General features: G+C 36.9%; 1 protein-coding gene across 6 annotated transcripts in view; it reads left to right on the top strand.

Annotated features, from left to right (window-relative positions):
• The window catches only part of NFIB (nuclear factor I B), a 402,638-nt gene extending 386,700 nt beyond the window's left edge, over positions 1-15,938 (top strand). For all 6 annotated transcript variants that reach the window (XM_082244100.1, XM_082244099.1, XM_082244097.1 and 3 more), the window contains one exon: positions 14,362-15,938. In XM_082244100.1, the coding sequence (XP_082100226.1) occupies positions 14,362-14,491 (130 nt within the window). In that variant the 3' untranslated portion in view covers positions 14,492-15,938. The remainder of the gene's footprint in view (positions 1-14,361) is intronic.
• Positions 15,939-22,691: the final 6,753 nt, after the last annotated feature.

The following is a 22,691-nucleotide window of genomic DNA, read 5'->3' as shown; positions in this document are numbered from 1 at the left end:
ATAGAGAGGATCCTGCGATCATCCACCACTGTTGTCTTCCCTGGACGTGCAAGTCTTTTTATATTGCTAAGCTCACCAGTGCATTCTTCTTTCCTCAGAATGTACCAAACTGATGATTTGGCCACTCCTAATGTTGGTGTTATCTTTCTGATGGATTTGTTTAGTTTTTGAAGCATTACAATGGCCTGTATCACTTGCATTGACAGCTCCTTTGAATGCATGATGTAGGTTCACAGCAAAAGATTGCAAATGCAAATACCACACTTAGAATCAACTCCAGACCTTTTACCACACCTGGCCATGAAACAGCTTTTGATTCAATTGTCCAATATCTTTGGGTCCCTTGAAAAGGGGAAGATGACTATTCTTAAGAGCTGTAATTCCTAAATCCTTTATTCGATTGGATGTACATACCCTCAAATTAAACCTGAGTGTGTGCACTTTCAGCCCATATCCATTATATAACTACAGCGTGAATATGTTTTGGTTAATACCTGAAAAAAACTAAAATTGTGCCTGTGTCCAAATATATATGGACCTAACTGTAGGTGTGTTCTAGATAAATGTAGGCAAAGTCAGGCAGCTCGAGTCTTTGCAGCACTGGACAGCTTGGTTTTCCAGAGAATAGTTAGCATTATATTTAGGAGGCTTTGGGGCAGCCTTTCTTCAGAAGACAACCAGACTGAGGTAAGATTATGTTCCCCATGAAAATCCAGCACTATTTTATGTTTTTTTTTTTTTTTTTTTTTAAGGTGTACAGTCTGAAACAATAGCTGATTAATGGCTTTATTTCATACTGAATACAGTTGAGAACATTTTTTTTTTTTGGAAATTTTTCTAGTGAAAATTTATCATCGGATGTGTATTAGAAAAAATTATCTGTATGGTATAAGCTACACAACATCACTGAGGAATTTCAAATGACCCACAATATAACAAAGAGCATTGAGCTGCAGAAACTAGACATGAAACAGTATTCATCTTTTTTTTTATTGATCTTAGGTATTAGCTACTGTAATTTGATTTATGTGGTTTATCACTAAAGAATTATTTGTAAATGTTTCCCAAACTAGAAAACGGTTAGGGATCTGTTCAAAATGCAGACACACCACTCATAAGGAAACAGTGCAGGTAACAAAGCTGGTAGAATGGCAGAATTCTCTACTGCCTTGATTTGGGAACCATTATAATTCAGGATTTCCTATTAATAGTTTTTTCTTAAAATACAACATTGTAATATCATACATTAATACAACATATTAGTTTAATGTCAACTGCAGGACAGATTTATGTGTGTTTGTTCTCCTGCATGGATGAGGCAAATGCAAGTCACAACTTTTTTTATTCGTTTTCACACCCAGGTGACTGCTAAGTAAAATAGTGTAGTATTCACTGCTTACTTTTTTTTATTTAATGAATATGTGAACATTACCAAAGACCCAGCATTGAGGAGGCAGATGCCTCTGAAAAGTGATCCACTGAGAATCGCTTTTCATGGAGGCAGAAATTAAGCTTCTCAAGCAAACAAGCCCTAAGCAAAAGAATAAATGCAATACGTTTTGTTAAGACCTGATTTACTAAAGAGTTAGATGAATGTACATATTAAAGAAAACTTGGGCCTGATTTACTGAAGTGGAAAGTAGGTGTTATACACGTTTACGAATTTCAAACGTTTTTAATATTCAGGGGAAAAAATACAGCTTCCCTTTTCACTTTGCAGTACATTAGGTCCCTAGTATGAAAGATGATATTTATTAGTGTCAGTTGTATACAGTCTAAAACAGTGGGTAATTCTTAATATTGTATTTGAAAAAAAAATGTCACCTTAGATAAAAGGATTTTTGTAGTTTGACAGCCCACTGTAGTGTGTGATTAGGGATTCATTTTAGATTGAATGGGTAAAGAACATGGCAGCTCCCACATGTTACTAAATGGAGACATACACATTGGTAAGGGAAATGAAGGAAGAATACAGCTTATTAGTAATGTGTACACCAGTGAGTTTTATTAAAATGTTGGTGTTTTTCTCTGTGTTTTTTTAAATCACAGGAACATAATATATTTATAATATTGTTGGCAGAGTTTTAGATTGATTTTTTTTATGCAGTTTGTAACCTTGGTGTAATTTACTAATGAAATGCTATAAATTCAGGATGGATAATACACGTCTGCTAAATGTCCACATCCTTTCCATAGAGGCAAATTATACATTGCCCATTGCCATTCTACAGGAAATGGATCAGCAATCCATTAAGATGCCAATAGATAATCTAATTTGGAGCCTAATCTCTAAATTAGCCAGACCCCACTCTTGAAGCATGCGTAGCAAAAATAAAAAAGAGAGGAGAAAATAAGTTTCTGTTCAGATCGATTGAAGTAGCTGAAGCATGAAGAAAACTGTTTGTTTTTTTCCCCCCCTTTTTTTGTATAGCTGTGATCACGTCTCAGGCCGTCTGGTAACCAGGAGAAACCAGACATGATGTAATTCCAGATTGAACTTGAACTTCAGAGACTTAAAATGTGGGGCAGTGGGAACAATGGACCATAGGAATCAATAATGTCCATTTAACAGACGACCATGTTGGGAACTTAATGTTAACATTTATGGAAGAGAAACAGCAGGATCTGCTGTGTGACCAGAATGAGATGGTCTAGATACAAGATGTTGAAAGTAAAGAAAACAACCTTTTTTTTCCCCTTTTTGCTCTAGCGAATGTTTTCTTCTGTCTCTCTTTCTCTGTGAGCGGCCTGTGCAGATTCCTGCAGGATTAAAATGAAGAAAAAAAAAAGTAAAGTTCTCGCTGTGGTAAGCCAGTTGCCTGCTCTAAGCACTCTTTGTTCACTTAGGTAGAACAAAGTTAATCTTACATTTCCTGTCAAATGATTTTTGGAAGGACTGTAAGAAAGGAAGATCAACGAACTGGCCGAAGAACATTTACACAAGAAAACTTTGCCTTTTATATGTAGAAATGACACTCCACATACAATCTAAAGGACCTTTATTTACATAAAATACAGGTCTCATACCAGTCCACAGTGTTTCTGTTTTCGTCATTAGTGTAAACCCATATTATAGGGTATGTAGAAATTGACATCACCCACTAGATAGCTTGCAGTCAGCTGTAAATCCAGATAATAAAGTATGGTATATGTACACATCAAATAAAAGCATGCCTAAGTGTGACCCATGTCCCATTTAATGGAAATTTATTTAAAACCATACCTATTTACACAGAATACCAGATATTTATTCCACAATCAGTATTACACATTATTATTCATGGTAAATATTCAAATCACCATACACAATTTACTAGCTTGGAGTAAAGCCTGAGCATATATATATATATATATATATATATATATATATATATATATATATATATACAGTATATATATATATATATATATATAGTAGATATTTTTGATTGGCAGTTAAGACTCCAGTCATTGTCTTTTTGCAATTCAGTAAACTGTAGCATGTTTCCTAGTCCAACAGAAGTAATCACAACTGCACACAAATACCAGGAGTAGCAGAGGTAGTTCAGTGGTTAATTTCTTTTACAAGATAAAACCTGAAATGCCCTGCCCACGTCGTCAAGGTCTGATATGGAATCACCCTTAAACAGGTCCTTATCTCGTGTAAGGGTGAACTTTTGTTGGGTTGTGATTTAGGAGCAAAAATTAGCTTGGGAAAAAAAATTCCACCCATGGCTGGGGGCGCAAATCAGAAGGGGCTTGGAGTAGTGTCACTTTCCTTCCTTGTATTTGTAGCATATTTCATATTGGTCTATAACCTGGATTTAGTACTTTGATTCTTTTATAGGCCTTTATGTCAGAGGGAAAGTCTGTCTATAACAATCTGTATGGCCCTGTCACTTTCCTGTTTGAATCTGATATTTTCAGCACAGACTGTCTAAGATACTTCTTCCCTTGTACCCTGATAAATAAGTCTCTATAAAAAGACAATTGCTTCTAATTTCCTTGCACATGATTTTGGTTAAAGGGGAATAATTAGGAAGATAAAGGCATCATTTGAGGAGATCTGGACAATGCTACATTGTCATGAAAATTCACCTGGGAATTCTGAAAAATATGCAATATCTATAGTTTAAATGTACACTGTCCTGCTGGTAGTAAATACAAATCTCTAAGAACCTGCAATCAGCAAAAACACATTGGGATTTATTTACTAAAGCTAAAGAGGGCAAAATTTGTCAAAATTCTGCAGAGAAACCAATCAGCTTCCAGGTTTTATTGCTAAAGCTTAATTAAATAAGCTGAGGTTAGAAGCTGATTGGTTTCTCTGCAGAATTGTGACTATCTTTGCCCGCTCTAGCTTTAGTAAATAAAACCTTTTGTTTGCACGATCTTGGGAAGAAAACATTCAAGGGAGGTAGATTATATTTTTATCTAGTATTGGCCAAATGTAACCATTATATATATTTTTAAATATGGAAAAGTTATGTTGGATGTATTCATAAAGTACCGTATTTGCCGGCGTATAAGACGACTTTTTACCCCAGGAAAATCTTCTCAAAAGTCGGGGGTCGTCTTATACGCCGAGTATATCATTTTCAAGGTACCTTCAAGAGAGGAGATTGGAGCAATGCAGGGACTTTTTCTTCTATTTCGGGCGCATGTACATTATCGGCGCCGCGTCGCATGTTCAGGAAGTTCTGTCTGGCGGCGGAGTGATCTGACTGTCATGCACTCGGTATACTCGGACTACGGTATGTGAGGTGACTCGCAGGGAGCGGGAGATTTAAAACTAATCCTGATGGCGGTGGGTAGCATGGCACTGGCAGCACACAGTGAGTAGGGACTAAATGGATATTGTAATGTCTAATGTCTTAAGTACCGCACTGTAGAATCCTCAAAGTGCCTTACGATGATTAGCATTAGGACACAGAGCACTAGCTGTTGCATTACTCTGTCACAGTGTGCTACATGGCTTTTGGGTGCTAACTTTGTTAATTCATAGCTGTACTGAATGATAGACTATAACACAGTTTAGCAATAACAAAATCGGTACCCAAAAGCTATGTGGCACACTGTGACAGAGCCATGCAGCACCTAGTGTGCTGTTTGAATGGTTATCTCACTTTCTTACAGTACCTTGGAGACATACAAGAGATCTGAGAAAATGTTTTTCAATGGTGTTGCCTTGCTTCGGAAGGGGGGTAGTCTTATATGGCGAGTATATCCCAAAAGCAATATTTTAACTTGAAAAGTTGGGGGTCGTCTTATACGCCCAGTCGTCTTATACGCCGGCAAATACGGTATTTACTGAACTGGTTCTATAGTTATGAATGACTTGGAAAAAATACAAATTGAAATATTTTTCATGTATTTTTTTATTACCTTTTCACACACAGTAATCTATATCTCAGGGATAAAACACATAGCATCGATATGAATATGAAGCACAGATATTGGCCATATTTATTAACTGATCTGATGAGAGATGTGCTGTTTCAGGAAAGCTGCATTAACTCATAGCTACCAGTTTGATTTAAACGTTGATATCTACTTGCAAAGTGCTTTCCGGTGCAGATTCAGGACCTGTGTCAACATTCTTTTGTTTCAATGACATCATTTTGACTTTAGTTTGAAAGGCTTCTGAGTTCATTCAGAATTATTTGAGAGGTGCATGACTTACAGTTTACCTTCATCTGACCTGCATCTGACCTTTTTCAAGAGGGTTTTATATTCCCATAGACTAGTATGGAAATACAAGAACCAGTTGAAGAGACCAAAAGCCCATCAACACAGGCCCTTAAACTGCTTGGTTGCTCTAAGCATCAGTTCTTTCATGGAAACATCTCTGTCAGTATTGCTGCTGTAGAAAAGAAGGTTATTCTAGAAAATATATGACATAGCATATTTATTTTTTCTTCTGGATATGCTAACCTAATCAATACCCTTATGGCTTCACACTACATAAGAATCAGCCATGTATGTAACAACAATTTTTAGGGTCAAGAAACAGGTTTGCTTGATTGGAGGCTCCAAGTCTGCTGTTAGAAATCATGGGGCCCCATACAGCCAACTTGACAGGGCCCCTTCCCCCATCACAGTGTTCCACCAATAATAAGTGACATTCCCCACTCTGCAGTAGCACGTATACAAGAGGCATGTATATGTGTCGCTACAAGGCAGGGAATGCCTCGGCCACTTAACCCGGCCATACCTGGATTGAAATTTGGCTGGTTCAGCAGGGACCAGAAGAATTTTGATCCATGTATGAGCACTGTGGTAGAACAGAAGACTTTAGTACAACAACCTTGTTGGAAATGCATGATAGCTATTAGTGCTAAAGTCTTCCAGCTGTCAGAATGTAATTGCTTATCGAGGAGGATCAGGCAGCATTTTTATAACCCCCCCTTAAACAACTAAATGTGCAGAAGGCCTAAAAATGATCAGCACAGTAAGACACAACAAGTAGAAATACTGCATTCATGTCCATGAGTGATTCAGTGATCATCATCATTATCACAATGATGATCACTCCGTACAAGTGTTGTGGGTTGGTTCCTGGCTGTATCATCATGTGCATGGCTGCAGTGTGGTGTCTTACCGTATCATCTGTACCCCTTACTAGCCTGTGCTGCCTCTGTGCACCCGCCGCTGCCTAGATCCCTGTGCCGGTCCCTAAACCTCGCTGATGCCTCAAAGATTACCATTAACACTTACTAAGGGAGGCAGCGACGGCTGTGATTTGAGTTCATCCACCTGCATGCAGAGATAAGAAAAAAAAATCTCTCTCTGCAACCACTTCCTGGGCCCCTAAGATTAAATGATGGGGCCCGGGGAAATTTTATATGTTTGTACTGGACAGGGTAAGAGCCGCGGTGAAGAATTACAAACTGCATGCATACTATAATTAAACATAAAGCCCCCTGGTATGCCTGAGCCCTGTACAGATAGACTGGAGGTAGCCCCTTATTGGCAGACTTGGGAGGCTCCACAAAGAATTTATATTTACCTTTCCCACACTCTTGCCATCTTGAGCCACTGCTGAATATTTCTTTAAATTGTTCTACTCCATCACCGAGTGATATTATCTGGACCTGGTGATTGTATGTTCCACTATACCCAGAAGGGTGATATCAGATAGCAGGGAAGTAAGTATAAACGCATGGTAGTACATGCTATCAAGCTTTGTAGGATAATTTATTAAAAATGACCAGTATATTTTAGGGTTAGTAACTTGCACTTACAGTCCACCACAACCCACACATTATAGTGTACTGCTTGAAACATCCCATTCAAAATGATTGTGCTGCAACCCACTTCAACACATGGCAATCTGTGGCTAGTTGCATTTTTGGACAGGACAGCATACTGTGGTTTTTGCTATGCTGGGGTTTATTGCAGCACATGTGTGTTTTGACGGTGGATTGGGGTGCCATTCACAATGCATGTGACATGTGGTTCGGTGTGAATGAATGAGCCCTGAATATGACATTCACAAAATATTCAGTGCAGATGAATTAAAAACAAAAGCACCAGGAAGATTCACCTGCAGCGAATAATAAGTGAATGTCATATTCACTGCTTTATAAATATACCCAAATTATTTTATGTTTCTCATTGAATATTGTTAGGTATAATGTGAATAACACATTCTTAGTTGATTTTGCTAGGAAAGGGATTTGATATTGAAAGATTCTACAAGTATATCATTAATAAACAGATATAGTATACAGTATGTCCCCTATTGACGAACGAGCTCCATTCCGAAAGCTCGTTCATAAGTCCAACTTGTTTGAAAGTCCAACAAAGATCTACACTTATGGCTGTAATAGCTGATCAGTATGTTCTGGTAGAGAGGAGGGTCCACATGTCCGAACACAGAGGCACAGTGGGAGAGAACGCCGCACCAACATTGCTTGTGTTTGTACAGTGATCTGTCAGGGTTTTTTTTTTAATTCAGCCCGCTGGGTTGAAGAAAAAAAAAGCTGAGTGTGTGTACCCAGCTTTACATGATTGGACATACAAACACATGTTCGCATCTTTGAAATTTTGCAAGTTGAACATTCGTATGTAGGGCACTTACTGTATATTCGTTTTAAAATACCCAGCAATGTGTTTTTTTATTTCCAAAATGTTTCTTTGGGTAAATATGTAATACACCGCTGAAATATATATGTCTGCCACCTTCATAGCTAGTGAGATGACCACGCTATTCTACTCTATGGTTCTGCTTTTTAGCTTTCTGGGTATCCTTCCGGCTTATTGGTACTGATATGAAATGATTCTAGAATCAGCAGGTTTTAGGTGACAAGGAAGATATAGAGCAGATGCAGCAAATGGGTTGACTGTTTTTTGATGCTGCAGTTTGGCAGAGTTGTGAGAAGTGATAGACTGGCTGAATAGAATTATAGATCCTTCAGTAGACAAAGCATTTCATATGTATTTCAACTTTGTATTTAGTTGGTAGTTGCACTGGGATACTTATTAAGCTGTACAGGTAGTGGTTGAAAATTAATCTGTTACCAGATACTGTATATTCTCATCTGACATTCTATATCTGCATTCTGCATTTCTATGGAGCTGCTGATAATCCTACATATTGATGTGGTAGAAAAATAACTACAGTACAGTCATAGAGCAATTTGGTAAACCATCCCCTGCCCATGTCATACATGAATTCAGACACCTATTGTTTGCCTTTTGAAGTTGTAGTAAGGCATTACCTAAGTTTACCTTTTTTATATTGAAATTATATTGTATTTTAAAAGGTTAAAGCCAATGAACACACCTCCACTACAAGCAATATATTTTGCTAACCTGTATTTGAGGCGCTTTTGTTAACCTTTATGGTAGTGCTGTTTTGAAGCCTGAGTATATGTAGATTTTTTAATTATTTGAATTAGGAAGTATGCCATATTCAGTTTATCATGCAAGATTCTTTATTTGAATCAAATAATACAAGAGTATTGTTTGCTTTAAACCACATATTATAGTTTTTTTGTTTTTTTTTTACCAATTACTCTTTGCTGAAGCTTCAAAGTTCTGCTTTTAACATTAGATTTTAAAAAGAAGCATTTGAATGAAAACTGATTTAAAATTCTACCTCCACAAATGAGTCTCTTTATGCCAGTTGATAATCTGTTTAAATACCAGCATGTAATTTAAAATGCTACAACATTTTATTGAATAAATAGTATCCATACACACTGGGGTTACAGCAGAATAAATATTACATGTATGTGTGTACTAAACTCCTGTTTAGTAGTTTGCTGTACCATTGTTGGCCCTAATAACAGCTGCCATGTGTTGTAGTAACATCATAGGGCCCTCCAGTGTCTTATTAGATGCTTTTTTGAGATATAAATGTATTATACAACTATCCAAGGTTGATGACTTTCTGACAATGTATGCTGTGATTAAATTGTTTAAAATATTATGTCACTCCCTAAATCTACACTCATGGTAATTTGGGAAGATTGTGATTCATTTAACAGTACTCTTTCTAAGTTGCCTTTTAAGAGATACAGGGTTAGAAGGAAGTCTTATAAATTGCCATGTACAGGAGAATTGGATGCTGCTAACAAACATCTGTTAGTCTGCCAGTATAACTCCTCCCACTCCCATCATGCTTTAATTTCTTTTGAGTTTCTTAGAAAAATAGATGTCTTCTCTCCTCGGAGAGATGCAAACCCATATGACCTGACTTAGTTTGTTTTTTAAAAGGCATTTTATCTTCAGTCATGATTCATTTGGGGCAGAGCCTTGACCCTTTCTTGGAGTCTGTGTTACCCGACTCCACCATGAAAAGATTTGGGGCCTGTCTATAATGTGACCTTCATACACTTGGCTGTTCATGTGATGATCCACGGGTCACCTAGTGTTTTATGTCAGCTGCAGAGCGATGTACAGGTCCAGGGCCATTATACACTTGCTGGTGTATGTCTGTCTCTGAAGACTCCATAGTGAGTATCCCCAGCAGAGGGTGGAAAGTCACAAGGGCTTTGCCCTTTATGAAGTCTGGTGTGTGTTAACTGTGTATCTTGCTAGTTCCATTCAGGGGTTCAGTACTGTGGAGCTCAACACTTCATGTGTCACAAGCACTTTGTGGGAACAGATACAATGCATCGGGAAAGTATTCACAGCACTTCACTTTTTTCACATTTTGTTATGTTATAGCCTTTATTCCAAAATGGATTCAATTCAATATTTTCCTCAAAATTTTACAAACAATACCCCATAATGACAACGTGAAGGAAGTTTTGTTTGTAATCTTTGCAAATTTATGAAAAATAAAAAAATGAAAAAATCCTATGTACATAAGTATTCACAGCCTTTGCTCAATACTTAGTTGAAGCACCTTTAAGACCAATTACAGCCTCATGTCTTTTTGAGAATGATGCTACAAGCTTGGCACACCTATTTTTGGGCAGTTTCTCCCATTTTTCTTTTCAGGACCTCTCATGCTCCATCCGGTTGGATGGTTAGCATTGGTGCACAGCCATTTTCAGATTTCTCCAGAGATGTGCAATTGGGTTCAAGTCTGGGCTCTGGCTGGGTCACTCATGGACATTCACAGAGTTGTCCCGTAGCCACTTCTTTGTTATCTTGGCAATGTGCTTAGGGTTGTTGTCCTGTTGGAAGATGAACCTTTGTCCTAATCTGAGGTCCAGAGTGCAGGATTTCATCAAGAAGGTCTCTGTACATTGCTGCATTCATCTTCCCCTTGATCCCGACTAGTCTCCCAGTTCCTGCCACTGAAATACATCCCCACAGCATAATGCTGCCACCACCATTCTTCACTGAAGGTATGGTATTGGCCAGGTAATGAGCGGTGTCTGGTTTCCTCCAGACATGACGCTTGCCATTTAGGCCAAAGAGTTCATTCTCTGTTTCATCAGACCAGAGAATTTTGTTTCTCTTGGTCTGAAAGTCCTTCAGGGGCCTTTTGGCAAACTCCAGGCAGGCTGTCATGTGTCTGTTACGGAGGAATGGCTTCCGTCTGGCCACTCTACCATACAGGCCTGATTTGTGAAGTGCTGCAGAGATGGTTGTTCTTCTGGAAGGTTCTCCTCTCTCCACAGCAAAACGCTGGAGCTCTGTCAGAGTGACCATCGGTTTCTTGGTTACCTCCCTGACTAAGGCCCTTGTCCCCCGATCGCTCAGTTTGGCCGGGCGGCTCGCTCTAGGAAGAGTCCTGGTGGTTCCAAACTTCTTCCATTTATGGATGATGAAGGCCACTGTGCTCTTTGGGACCTTCAATGCTGCAGACATTTTTCTATACCCTTCCACAGATCTCTGCGTTGAAACAATCCTGTCTTGGAGGTCTGCAGACAATTCCGTGAACTTCATGGCTTGGGGACCTTATATAGACAGATGTGTGCCTTTCCAAATCATGTGCAATCAACTGAATTTACCACAGATGGACTCCAATCAAGTTGTAGAAACACCTCAGGTATGATCAGTGGAAACAGGATACACCTTAGCTCAATTTTGAGTGTCATGGCAAAGGTTGTAAATACTTATGTACATAGGATTTCTTTCGTTTTTCATTTTTAATACATTTGCAAAGATTTCAAACAAACTTCTTTCACGTTGTCATTATGGGGTATTATTTTTAAAATTTTGAGGAAAATAATGAATTTAATCAATTTTGGAATAAGGCTGTAACACAGGGTTAGGGAACCTTGACTCTCTAGCTGTGCTGAAACTACAAATCCCATCATGCCTCTGCCTTAGGAAGGCATGCCTGTGGCTGTCAGAATTTTGCAGTGCCTCATGGGATTTGTAGTTTCAACACAGCTGGAGAGCCAAAGTTCCCTACCCCTGCTGTAACATAACAAGATGTGGAAAAAGTTAAGTGATGTAAATACTTTCCGGATGCACTGTACTACTACGAATTTTCAATGTGTTGCAGGCATACTGGCTATTGAGTCTGCATTACTCCCCATTGTGTGTTGCAAGCACACTACTCTAATGTACCTTACCGCCTACTGTTGTGTCACAAATGGGCGCCCGCTGCAGCTCTTCTGTTTTCACCACAGGCCTCTCAAGGAAACAGCACAGACTTTATCAGTTAAATAGGTAACAAATGGATCACACTCCCCTCAACGCTACCCCTCAACGTTATCCCTTCAACGTTGATCCTTTTGACTTCAAGGTAATCCCTCCCAGGCTTAGTCAGGCAATGCCACAGCAGGGGTGTACATCAACTGTCAGGAGGGTCAGCAAAAGTCTTACGGCTTGAAGAGAAGCTACCTAGAACATTCCAGGAGTGGAAAATCAATCAAGGACTGGATCTTAATGAGAGCTAATAAATGTAAAATGTTAAATGTAAAATTGAAGATGTCACCTTGTTGCCAGCAATGTTCCTGCTTGGATGTACATTTGCATGTGACTCTGTGGGATCTCAACCTGTTTATATCAACTTTTCAAAGACCACCCTTTAAACCAATCAAATATACTCTTTGCCAACACTACTATAATGTTGTTTTCCTTGTTACCATCATGTTTCTGAGTTAGTGTCTTTCTCTTTTGAGGAATCCTTTTACACAAGGACAAGGTTGTCTTGAGGCCAGGGTTTTTCTCCCTATGGTGCTTTTCATTTCTCCTTTAACCAATATTTGGTTTTCTTTCTATCTGTCCTGCTCCAGTACACCCCAAGGAGATTTTCCTCCTTTATTGGATATAGTGGGAGCTTTTTACGTTCTTAGCTACATCTTATTTCAGGCTGACTGACTTTTTTTTCAAAAGTATCCTCTTAGGAGGTTACCTGCCTTGTATTCAAACTTCTCTAGGTGGATTAGGTAGCTCATCATTCCAGTCTTCAGGCTTAAGGAGAAGGTTCCACTTTTTACACATTTTCCTGTAAGTATTACTCTTTCAGGTAGATATCATCAGGAAAATGTACACCGATAGATCAGTAAGTGTCCCCTAGGCATCTGTTTTCCCAATTGCATGACTTCCACTTGATCGTCTTGTCATCTGTCCACATGTTCTCTAAGTTTTACCAAGTAGATAATCAGACCTTTGATTGACCGCTGATGCAAGCTTTGGACATAAGGTCCTTCCCGTAGCTCTCTAGCGCTGTACCTTCTCTCACCCCCAGTGTTGCTTGTTTATTGTGGGCTTGGTAGCGTTTTTTTTGCTGTGTTGTCCACCCCTTAGTTGGATTGCATTTTGTATGTCCCATACATCTCAGAGGTTCTTTCTGACCCGGTGTCCCTTAATAAAGATTAGGAAATCAGAATTTTTGATTTACAACAAAAATCCTTTTCTTGGAGTTCATTAGGGACATAGGTCCTGCTTCTTTGTTTTATGTACAATCCCAATACTCTTTGTATAAAACTGAAGCATGATATGTGTGGGAGGGGTAATATTGTCTTACAACTTTTTGTTTTCTCTTTCCAGTTTCCCTGTAGTTGGCAGTATAACCCATACGTCTCAGTATTCCTTCTGACCCTGTGTTCCTTAATGAACTCTAATAAAATCATGTTCTTGTCATTAAAGATCCAGTGCCAATGTCCTTTGTTGACTTGTGATTTTGGAAATTTAAAAAGAATAGGCGTGGAACCCAGTTTCATTAGGAATGTTGATATATAATGTGTAGAGATTTGTGGGGCATTTGAGAATTGCAGTCTTCATTAACCAAGGGCCCTCTCACAGATAGCTGACATTGTGATGTGGAGTCTGTGTTCTGATTCATTTGCTGTAGACCCTCAGTGTTGCTCCCTTAAACATGGTTATATGTAACTTATAATAATCTTTGGCCATTCTAATTATATTTGCTTTCTTGACAGTTTACACATTTAAACAATTCATGTTTTCTGTATTTTTTCATTATTTGTCTACAATCATTGTTGACAAAAATCTGTAACACAGGGTGTTTCTATAACAGAGCACAATGGACATTTTCATAAGAGATCTCAACACTACAGATGCATGTGTTGATATATACTGCTGATAGAAAATGCAGAAAAGTATTGGCTCTGCTAGGAGACTAAACAAATTAAAAAAATTATTTCTGTGCCTGAAAGTGTTGGATCTTTGTCCATTCAAAACAGCCTGGCATTCAGATGTTGAGGTAGTGCACTTTATCTGCTATTAGCTTCATTTACAGTACTTCACTAACTGTCACTTTAAGTACATTATCGCAAATGTGTTCACATGCAAAGCTAGTGTAGGAATTATTTACTGATGTGTGTCTGCTTAGTTCCATAAAATCAGATGCCTTGAGTGGGAATACTTCTTCTGCAGGGACAATGTTTCTAATTTTTATAGTCAATAACTGTACTTTGCCATATTTTACTGTTGTTAGCATCTTCATAGTGCATTTTTTAGTAATTTTCTTTGTGATTAAGGTTTTATGTTGTTTTTCTTTTGCAGTCCTGGTACCTGGGCTAGCTTGGTTCCTTTCCAAGTATCCAATAGGACATCAATCTTACCAAGTAATGTCCAAAATTATGGACTAAATATCATTGGAGAACCCTTTCTTCAAGCAGAGACAAGCAACTGAAATAATAAAGAAAAGGAAATATGAATTAACAGAGAGAAGGAAGAAAGGATATGAAGAAAACATGAAAGACAAGTTAAACTGACCAGCATTTGCAGCACTTACAATCACTGATTCCTTTAACCTTTTTAGTATTTGCAGGACCTGCAAAGCATTGGCTATCAGGCCTCCAGAGCACATGAGAGGTTAAGGCCGAAGCAGTCGTGACACTGAAAGGGTGGCTAATAAATTTCACAGATGGGTAGAATGCAACTCCTGCTAGTCTAGCATTTGTTATCTAATGTCTGCTGGGAAATAAGCGCTCTTTCTCCACGACAATATATTTTGTATGACTTTTCTAGATGCCTTAATAATTGCATGATAAGCTAGTCCTGTTTGGTTTTAGTCTTCTTGTTGTTTACGCATGGGAACACTACTCCCATTTCTTCTCACAAAAGAAAGGCTGTGAGGCAGCACAGAGCTGCAAAAAAAGAAAAAGCCACAAGGCCACCCCTACCATGGATCTCCTTACATAAAACAGTTGTCATGTTTAACAGCATGTGGAAAGAACGCATTAAAAAATCTTCTAATCAGTCACTACTATCAGAAAGAGATGCAACTACAGTAATCCATAGTACACACCTAACATGTTTTCGCATGCTACCTAATCTGAAATGTCAGCAGATTTGTGTCCCTCAGGTTCTTGCTAAAATTGGTCACCCTTGTGTTTTTATGGAGCTGTCAGGGCAAGAATCAAATGGGATATAATTCCCACAAAAGATTAGTGTAGAGGCAAGTGCTATTAAATAATTATTTAATGTGGCATAATTATAGTTAGTCCTTTAGTCCTCTGACTCTAAACGGTAGGGCTTGAAAAGCTACAGCCTGCATAGTGCCAGACCAGGCCTATGATTTTTCCATGTGGCCATCTGGTGCTGACAGGTAAAAATAAATATGAAATATTTTATTCCCTCAATATATGAGGGTTATTTAAAAAAAAAAAAAAAAAAGCGGCAAATCCAGACAAATCATGTATTTGAGATACTGAAATAAAAGGACTCTTAGCACTTATACTGGTGAGGCTACCATGAAGTGGCCAAGTATTTATTTATGATTAATGGTTGAATTAGGGGAAAAGGGGGCAGGCATCAGCACTAGTAAATCAGGACAGAACTCAAATACACATACTATTTAACCTGTCAGCCTGAGTAAAATTGAACAAATGCTCTTAGATCATGTTCTTCTTTAGAAATAAGAACAGCAACTTCAGTCACCTTCTCAAAATAAATTATTAAGCCTATTTACATATGATAAAAAGGAGAGTAATTATTAAATACAGTTTCCGGTAGTTGTATTTTGCACGAAACTACAATGTCCACATCACGTGCCTTGCCTTGAATTTAAAAAAAAAAAAAGAAAAAAAAGTGACATCACTAAACTTGTTTTGCTGCATTTATTATCATTTTAAAATGTTACCATTTTTATGGCAAGATATTTTGTACTCCACAGGGGGAAAAAAATTCTGTGACATCCTGGATTTTTTAGACAGTTATACCTTATCACATTTATAAAGCATATCATGGCTGTGTATAATTGCCGCTTAAAAATAGTAATCAACCAGCAATATTTTCAGTATTTTGGTGTTTTTCTATTAACCTTTCATGTTTTTCATCTTCCAGTTAATATGGGGAAAGAGGGAGGGAGCTGGAATGGGGTTGGAATTTTTACAAAATTATGCAATACCAAGTTTTGCCTATGTAGGTAGTGCTTTTAGCAGTATTTGGTTATTCTAGGTAATTTAGCAGATAAAAAAAGAAAAGTGTAAAAAAAATTAAATGTATGTTTTTTTTTTTTTTCATTGACCAAAGTGGGTACTGCTATTTTTGCAGTGTGATGAGGTCCTTTTGTGTACTGACATGGAGAGGAAATTTTGTTTTATATATGCTTATAAATATATATATAAATATATATTTTGGGTGGGTGGGAGGGCAAATGGAATTTTACAAGGCTGCTGTAAAGCAGAATGCCCACATAGTGGCCATGACTGCAAAGTGACAATATTGCCTACTGTAAAACAAAATCAAACATTTTGCTTTTTTTTCTTTAAAAATAGTTCTTTATTTTGAAGACTTTATCTCATAAGATAAAGCAATTTTTTTTACCTGCCCTTGAATACTGGAATATGTCAGGACATAGACTTGAAGATATTTCACTGTGCAATTTGTTTTACAAGGATCTGACCACAGGATTCTTCAACTGATGGAATCCAGACATTAGATAATGTGTAAAATAAATGGTATTGCATTTAAACTGCAGTGCATTTTAGCTATCATCTTCTGCTGAATTTAGCACATTTAAAGGTCACTCAACCCAAACCTTATATTTCAATGTTTGATAGCTGCTGAAGAGTTAAACCACATAATGGTTGCTTATATCTCTTCAGCTCTTCTTTAGCAGTCAGATCTCTGCACTTCAGTTCCTTCAGCTATTTGAGAGGTAACAATCTTCCTGTTGAATTTTTTCGCTTATTTTATATTAAAGAAAATGTAACAAGAGGTGTGGGAACACACCAAAGTGGGTTGGAACACTCAAAACACTGACTTTTGGAGGGACTGATTCTTTTATATTAATATAATATAAAATAAATGAAATAATTTCAATTTTAATACATACTTACTAAAGTGGTCATTTTGATTTTAACCCAAAAAACATCTGTTCACCTTAAAACAAATCAGTTTCTGGGGAACGTTCTGTGTGTAGTTTTTTTTTTTTTTTTTTTTTTTTACATTCCATTCTAACTTGATTGGAGATTTCTTGTAAGTGTAAAAAATACTAAGTAAACAGCACCTTTAATATTTACTTTTTCTCCATAAAACTAGAATAATTACATTTTGCATTTGAAAGAAAACATCAATTTTGTTTACTTGTTGATTACATTTGATCATATCAACAGCATACAGCAGTAATAGTAGCTATAAGCATTTCAGAATACCCAGTGTTTTCTAAATGTCTATGTTAAAAATATCTATGATTTATGTTTATCCAGCATTCACTGGGATTCATTAAGCAGTGACCCAGTGCAGACAGCAGGTAAATTTAATTGATGTCAGTAATTGATCAATTTACAAGGCAGTGGATAACTTCCTAGTTGATCTCAGTGAACATTCTTTATTTAATATGATTTTACAAACCCCCCCAGTGTGAATTCACTCATCAGTTAAATACACATAAGTGAAACATGGCAGCAGAATTGTGGAACCCTGGTGACCACATCCTCATACAATTAAATTTATTATTGTTCTCACTGCCAATCACCCAATGAATAGTTATAACTAGGATTATGTGGCTACTCCATTTGATTCATCTGCTCAGGCAGATCTCTTAAAATACTCAATAGCTCAGCAGGAAAACTAATGCAAACATGAACTTGTGCAGCCACTACAATGATAATTATCCTTATATCAGTGTACTCATTAATCTCTTCTCTTTTCAGCTGTTTGTTAAGGAGAATCATTATTGAAAAATAACAAAGTTACATTTGTGAATCTGCAGTCATGTAGATAATGTAATTTTGTTTTAGCTCTAGTCCTATACTTGTGGCTTGCAGAACAGCAAAAAATCTTTTCAGATAATGTTAATTAAAAAAAAAAAAAAAAAAAATTCCCTCTTTGGCAAAAAGGAACAAAATCTGTAGTTGTATTGTCTTTGCAAGGTTTCTCTACTTTTTTTAAACATCTTCACCCTAATATCTGTGTATTATTTTGTTTACTATTAGGCAACAACACTTGTTTAGGTTCAAAGATTTAAACTACCATTACACTTAAGTTGATTCTAACCCAGCAGCAAAATTGGTCTTTCTTATATTAATGCCAGTAAACACAAAGGCTCGTTTTAGAGCTCCAATGCAATATTCAGCGTGTGTATGGGCTTCTACTGACTTTTACAACCTACAGTTACCCCCATAGATATGTTTTGTGCAGGATGAAAACATTTTTTGTTCAAGGACCATATTAAGGTGTGCTTTTAAAGGCAGCCCGTACCCGAGACGTTTGTAGGCTGCGGTTGTTGACCATGCTTCTGAAAAAGCTAGTTGCCTGGCTGTTATGTTGATCCAGGGAAAAAATTGAAATATTTGGGGTTGATTTACTAAGGCAAATAGGCTGTTCAACTTGAAAAGTAATTTACACTTTGCAAGAGAATTTTCTCTTAGCTTAGAAAAAGTGGTAAAAATTCACTTTGCAAAGAATACCCAATATCAATGCAAGGAAAAAAAAAGCAGTAGTTTTGATTGCACATGATTTGATGGTGGAAGTCAACAAATGTTTACCTCATTCCTTAAAGCTAAAAGAATATTTCCATGTAAAGTGAGCAGCCTATTAGCCTTTAGTAAAGCAATCCCTTTTAATCACATTTGATAAAGCATTCAGACCAGTAAGCGTGTTTTTACTTGCTGCATACTTGTTCTACATCAGTAACTCAGAAAATGTCAAAGCAAGAGACAGGCAGCTAGCATTTTTAGAAAGCAATGACAGCCTTCATGTATCTGTCAGTAGATGATTCCTCTAATCAAATGGTCTAATGCATGATAGTGTTTGGTACCTACTTGGACCACCTATATCTGTCAGCTTTCACCATCACTATAGATGGGAAAATCTACAGACTTACGTACCCACCAATAAGAAAAAAAAAAAATGGTTGTGAACCGTATGATCTTCCTATGTATGTAGGTACAGGCACCCTATAAGAAACAAAATTACTTTTTCTAATAAGACAGTTCAAAGTGTAAAATTGTGTATTTTGCACGTTCCTCTTGCCTTTAATAAACAAGTCTGGTAAAGGTGATCTGCGGTTGTGTGACACTACCATAAATATATTTAGGGTTTAGTTTTATAGACCATATTGAAGAAGCCAGCTCCACACATTTTCTGTAAAAATAAAGGGAGAATTTTCTGTACCTAAAAAAAAGTTTTTTAAAATCAGTATTTCAACTCCCATTCTTCCCCATTCATTAAATAATGTTTAACATTAACAAATGCCTTTATTGATCCTGTGTGCACTGCTCTGCCTCTTTCATTTCTTTGCAGTCTTGGCCTCTTGGTGTTGCCCTGCAGTTTGTTTCCCCTGGAGTGACATGAACATATTGGTTCAGTTAAAGAAAGGGAAAAATAACAGTGAAGGAGATGTAGATATGGCAAATAGTTCATCCTAAATAATAGCAATATAGCTGTGTGGGGTAATGTTCAGATGGGCAGCTTGAAAACATGAGAACTATGTGAATGAATCTGTGAAGCTCTAAGTAGTGAGAAGTGAGGGTCTTTGTAATGAACCTTGCAGACAGTTATTTGTACACTGTATAGTTTTGTTAGAATTTTTTTTTTCAATTACATGTGCCCTCATTTGTAAAGCTACCTTTTTAGCATTTGCGATGGGAATATATTTTATTTCCATTTTTTAAGTAAACAAAATTATTGCTTGTGTAGGAACTGGACTTGGGTTAAAACTCTCCGGATCCTTAATTTATGTATTAGAAAAAATAATTTAAAAAAAAATTTAAAAAATGCTGTCCATGTTAGGGATTGTTTCAGAATTACCTGTACTTAAAAAGTATAGGTCACTAATCATTTAAGAAAATGTAAATGGAGAAAAGTTATATTTTATGAAGGTTATTTTGTTGTATTTAGTATTTGAAAAGTTGGTTTTTGGAGCATTTCAGAATGTTGGAAGCATCACTGTCTTAGTATATATATGTGACTGTCCTCTAGCAAAAATAATGATGTAATTGTGACTACATAGTGGTATTTAAGAACTGAGTGTGTGCAGCACTCTTTGGAAAGCCAAGTACTTTCAAAGTCACACATGACCATGTCCTCAGGGAGCATAAATTCTGAATTTGTTGCTTGCAGCTTCTCAAGGACTTAATGGAAAGAGATTGCATACAATCTACTCATCAGTTACACTACCCATTTTTCTTTACTTTTAATAAATCTGTGGTTGGTGAAGACAAAAGCCAGATGGGGACAACTTATTATATCAATGGATAAGGGATGAGATGTATAGCCTTCAACCTTTTCTATACTGAGAGTCACTTCCATACATTTCAAAAGTGTTTGGAGAGATTTAAAAGCCTGTAGATATGATCACATATCCATTGTACAGTATCCTTGGTTAATTTAACAGCTCCATATTTTATTTGGGAGTAAGGCCCCAAGCATAGTTTACATGTTCCTGTCAAGGTCTTTTGTTGACATTAACCAGCTGCATGCTTTGTGGACCTTTTTTTTCCATGGAAAAAGATTTAAACATCAGAATAAGCAATTTCATTAGGAATAGCTGAACATAATAATCCATTTGTATTGAAGGAACTAAAAGTTTGTCCTTCAGAATTGCACTTTCTGCTAGATTGCCTGTATTTTTCTCTCTACATTCTCATTGTGCAGTGGATAGACAACTGTTTTTGCATTTGACCCTTCACAATGACCTTTGCATCAGCCAAATGTATTGCCATGACAACTCTTTGCATTGCTTCCACACCACAGCTCTGTCGGTCACATTTTGATACTTAAAAGGGGGGCAAAGGAACTAGCTAGAGATGGTCAATTTTTACATATTTTGTTGCAATTTATTTCCTTCAATGGTTGTAAGTAGTTTTTTCTATGATAAAAAGGGTTCAATAGTTATTACTCTTTAAAAAGTATCTGTGTGTTGCAGTTCAAATGTATGTTGAATTTGTGAAATTAGAGCTTTAGTGCTACTCACTGACTATGTCTACCTTGTTGCAGTTGAACTCTCTCACAAAGAGTTACTCCTGCAGCTGGGAAGGCAGTGTCACCGTTTACATTAAAGCTAGTGGTTGTAGTACTTTATTTTTGACAGAATGGTTTTGAAACTGTGCTACAGGGACTAATGTGGCAAATGTATCTCTTTATGCAGAAGGATGTTTTTGTGTTTTTTTTTTTTTTTTTTTAAGAAGTATGGCTTATTATGCATTTTTCATTGAGGGCATTGAAGTTGCACGGACTGATAAAATGTTGATGCAAAACGAGAAAGAAAAAACCAGCAAAATGTTTACCAAAAACTCAAAATAAGTTAGCAGTGCCTGTTCAATTTCAGTCTCACTGTTGAGTTCAGTTGTAAATATGTTTCAGATTCTCTTCTTCACAGATAAATGATAATTAAAAAAAAACTACACCATGTAGAATGTGAGGGGGTAGCTCAGTCCCGGGCTTGGGCTTCTGAAAAAAATAAAAAGCTAAATTTGATGAGGTTTTCCTCATCAAGCTGTTTATTTGTGCTTGTTATATAGGACTTTTTAGAAGCCTGGGAAGAGGTTACCCCCATATCAATGATATTTCTCTGAGAACAACCTTTTGTAGGACTGTGTGTTTCTTTAGATACATTTAGTACAACTGTAGGTGACTAGTAGTCAGTTTATTGCTTGCTAGCTACACACCAGGGTTGATCCAATTTAAAACTTTTGGCACATAAAGTACCATGTTGCTCTTTTCAATGGGACGTGCATGCAGATGTTTTCTGTATATTAAATGTATAAACTCTATAGTTGGAACACGTTTGTTTTTATCAGTGGTACTCAACCTTTGTAAATCTTCAGATACCAGCTCTATAGTTGAATAATAATTTTTCTATATTTAACTTAACATGTCCCCCTTGCTGCTCTTTGTACTGTTCCTAGTCTAGGGGAGAGAATTACCTAGGGGCAGCAAACACAATTCTAGCATGCTACTCATGTCAGGGTCTAAGAGATTCTTTGAGATATATGTGTGTGAAATAAATGGGCTTTTTATAGTGGTTTGGTGACTCCTTAAAATAGAAAAAGCTCTTGAATCCAATCTACTAAAGTTGTAGGCTCGCACACAGGGATAACCTATGATTTTCTAATACAGAACATGATGTGCATGTTTGAGCATGCAAAATGCATGTGCATATCCAGCTCCAAATTGAGTTTGTGAAGTCATACTTCGGCCATATATCGCTATGAACACAACAGCTTATTTCTGAATAATACATTCCTGTGCCTAATTGGAACAGACAAGTAGAAAGTTTAGACTTAGTGTTCTAATGTAGTTTACCATTTTGTAATTTTTCACCACTCGTGTGAATTCTTTATGTCTAAGAAATGTGTCATTAACAATGACTTCTTGTGAAATGACTTCATTTCTAGCAGTTATATTTGTGCTCATAAAAGATATATTTGATTATTTATAGT

This window comes from Pelophylax lessonae (assembly GCF_965119305.1).
Source record: "Pelophylax lessonae genome assembly, chromosome: 1".
NCBI lineage: Eukaryota > Metazoa > Chordata > Amphibia > Anura > Ranidae > Pelophylax > Pelophylax lessonae.
Note: the sequence above shows the minus strand (reverse complement) of the source record. Positions and strands in the feature narration are given on the sequence as shown.